The sequence below is a fragment of the Frankliniella occidentalis genome, unplaced genomic scaffold (assembly GCF_000697945.3).
Source record: "Frankliniella occidentalis isolate FOCC.00 unplaced genomic scaffold, Focc_3.1 Scaffold29, whole genome shotgun sequence".
Lineage (NCBI taxonomy): Eukaryota > Metazoa > Arthropoda > Insecta > Thysanoptera > Thripidae > Frankliniella > Frankliniella occidentalis.
Window position 1 is genome coordinate 230,985 of NW_026267159.1, and position 2,570 is coordinate 233,554.

At 61.1% G+C, this 2,570-nt stretch overlaps 1 protein-coding gene across 2 annotated transcripts in view; it reads right to left on the reverse strand.

Moving 5' to 3' along the window:
• Positions 1-2,570, reverse strand: part of LOC113202540 (dual specificity protein phosphatase 15-like) — a 58,225-nt gene that overhangs the window by 20,417 nt on the left and 35,238 nt on the right. For both annotated transcript variants that reach the window (XM_052265696.1, XM_026416810.2), the window contains exons 2-4: positions 837-953; positions 541-665; positions 268-439 (exon numbers count right to left, since the gene is read on the reverse strand). In XM_052265696.1, coding sequence (XP_052121656.1) covers positions 268-439; positions 541-665; positions 837-953 — 414 coding nt within the window. The remainder of the gene's footprint in view (positions 1-267; positions 440-540; positions 666-836; positions 954-2,570) is intronic.

Here is a 2,570-nt window from a genome sequence, read left to right on the forward strand (position 1 = left end):
GCGGGGCAGAGCGGGGCAGAGCGGGGCAGGGCGGGGCGAGTGGGGCGAGTGGGGCGCCCGGGTCACTTTGTTCGGCGGTGCGCCCAACCCCAACCCTTCTCCGGGCGGGAAGCGGCCTGGCGGGGAAAAGCATCAGGATCACGCGACGCGACGTGGTGGCGTTCGTAGGCCCGCGGCACCGCCCAGCAACAGGGCGGACGAGGCGGGGCGGGGCGGGGCACCGCTAATAATACCTCGGCCAGGCCAGGGCGGCGGGGGGTGACTGACCTCGGCCAGGCGGCACGACTCAAACTCCTGGAGCTGCCGCTGGAAGCCGAAGTTGGGGTTGGCGACGGCGCGGCCCACCCGCACCACCTTGAGCGCCTCCTTCCAGGACAGCGACGTGACGCTCATGATGTACGCGACGGCCACCGTCACCGAGCGCGACATGCCCGCCAGGCTGCAGCACGCAGACAACAAAAGCAACGACACTTTGATTGAAAATAAAGTATCAAAAATGTTGATCAATAACTATTCTTGTTTGAGGGTGGAGAGCCCCACCAGTGGATGAGGACGTTGCCGCCGCGCAGCCGGGCGCCGTGGATGAAGTCGTTGCACAGCGAGAAGTACTGCTGCAGATTCTGGTCCGGAGTGTCCGACGCCATGACGCATAAGTAATGCTTGTCCTGTGGAGCCACACGAACGAAAACCGCATTGTATACTTTCCGTGCGCTTACATATTCCGCATTTTTCTGGACGTCTGCCAATGATGAGCGTAATAAGCCCGCCGCTCGCCGCCGGGGAAAGATCCTCGACCCCGGCGCCAGCGCCACAACCACACACACATGCAAACCCACCGAGTGCAGCTTTCTGGCGGCATCGTGGATGGCCAGGATGTGCGTGATGTTGAAGCGGTCGAGCTGCGCCGCGTCCTTCGAGTCCCGGTAGTTCCCCACGAACAGGCCGGGCAGCACCTGCAGAGGCGGGCACAGAAACAGAGGCGGAGCGGGTTAGTCGCGTGGAAACAGCAGCGGGAGCGGCGGTGGCGGCCCCCCGCCCGGGTCACCTACTGCCCCAGGCTCGGCCCCAGGCCAGCGCGTGCTCAACCCGCCACCGATACCATTTCCCGCCCCGACCCAACCCTCTCCCCTTTACTTTCCGCCGAGTTTTGTTTCGTTTTTCCGGCCTTGGGGTGGCACTTAGCTGCAGAGCCTGACCAGGCGCCACCCCCCTTACCCCCGGCCACCCCTTCTCCTTGCCACCCGCAACGCTGCAATTTGAGGAGGAAATGGCTCCGTGCCCGCGCTTAGCCGCGGTGAGTAGCAATTGTCTCATCTCTCTCACTCTCTCCTTTTCTCCTCCCCTCGCCCTTTCCCCCCGTTTCCCCCTCTATACACTTCTGTATCAGCGAAACTCCGAGTTGGTGCTGACGAATACCCCACCGCTCAACAAAAAGTAAAATTGCCCACGCTGATGGCTCGTGCTCGCTTGAAAGACACGGCAACAACAGAGACCCGGGGAGGTGCGCATCAGTCCAGGCGGCGGCGCAGTGTTGCGGGTTTGTCTACTTGCTCCGGCTGAAAGGCGCTGTGCCGCGGCCCCCGGGGCCCCGGCCGAGCAGACCAAACCCGCGGCCCTGCGCAGTGCGCCCGGCACTAGAGCGTACTCAGTAACTAAAAGTAGAAGGAGGGCGCCCCGCGCGCGCGCAAGTTTTCATTCAGCGGGGATGGCATCCTATGTCTGAGCAGTCCGGCTTCAGTCCGTCTTCCATAATGGAATGGAGATAAGCCCTCGGGAGGGAATGGGTCCTCATCACGGAAGTGCCCCCTCTGCCGCCCGCCGCCCACAACCCCCTCCCGCCCCTGCTGCTGGCACGGTGGGTCTGAAACATACCTCCCCCGTGATCAATTTCCGCTCGAGTTAAACTTTTGTTTGCTTACTGACAGAATACTCGTGTGTATTATATGTTTCTCTCTGGCTGTCTTTTTTTCTCTCTCTGTCTGATTTCCGATCGCACCTTTCGCAACGCAACTAGAGCCCACCGCTCCGTCATGTATATAGACCCAAATATAAGCCGGATCAGCAACTTTTGATTCCTTGGATCAAGGCATGATGTACTTGACCAAAACCACGAACAACTACAGTGCACTTTGTGGTGGATGGTCCAAGAACTCATCCTTGACTGTACTCCCGCCACAATCCTCGCACACTGCACCGGCCTCCGTCACAAGAGTGTTGAGTCAGGTGCAGCAGAGTGCAGCCTGCCCCGACGGTCGCGCCAAAAAGCATTCCCTTTGCGTCAGCTCCGAACAACTTTCGACTCGCCTTTGGTCGCGACTTGAGCTAGGCTGTGGCGGGCGCCGCGCCGCACCGCTGGGCGCTCATCTAAAAGTGAAAGGAGGGAGAGGGGGGTGGGGAGGGTGGAGGGCAGGACAAACGACTCTTGCAGTTGCACTTTTGTCCGCGCCTCCCCGCCATCCCCCGCCATTGCCCCATCCCCAACTCCCCTGTTCCAACACGACCTTCTCCCGAAAAGCTGAATGGGTCCTTCAGCAGGGTAACAAAGGGGTAGTAACGGGGGTCGGGGAGCG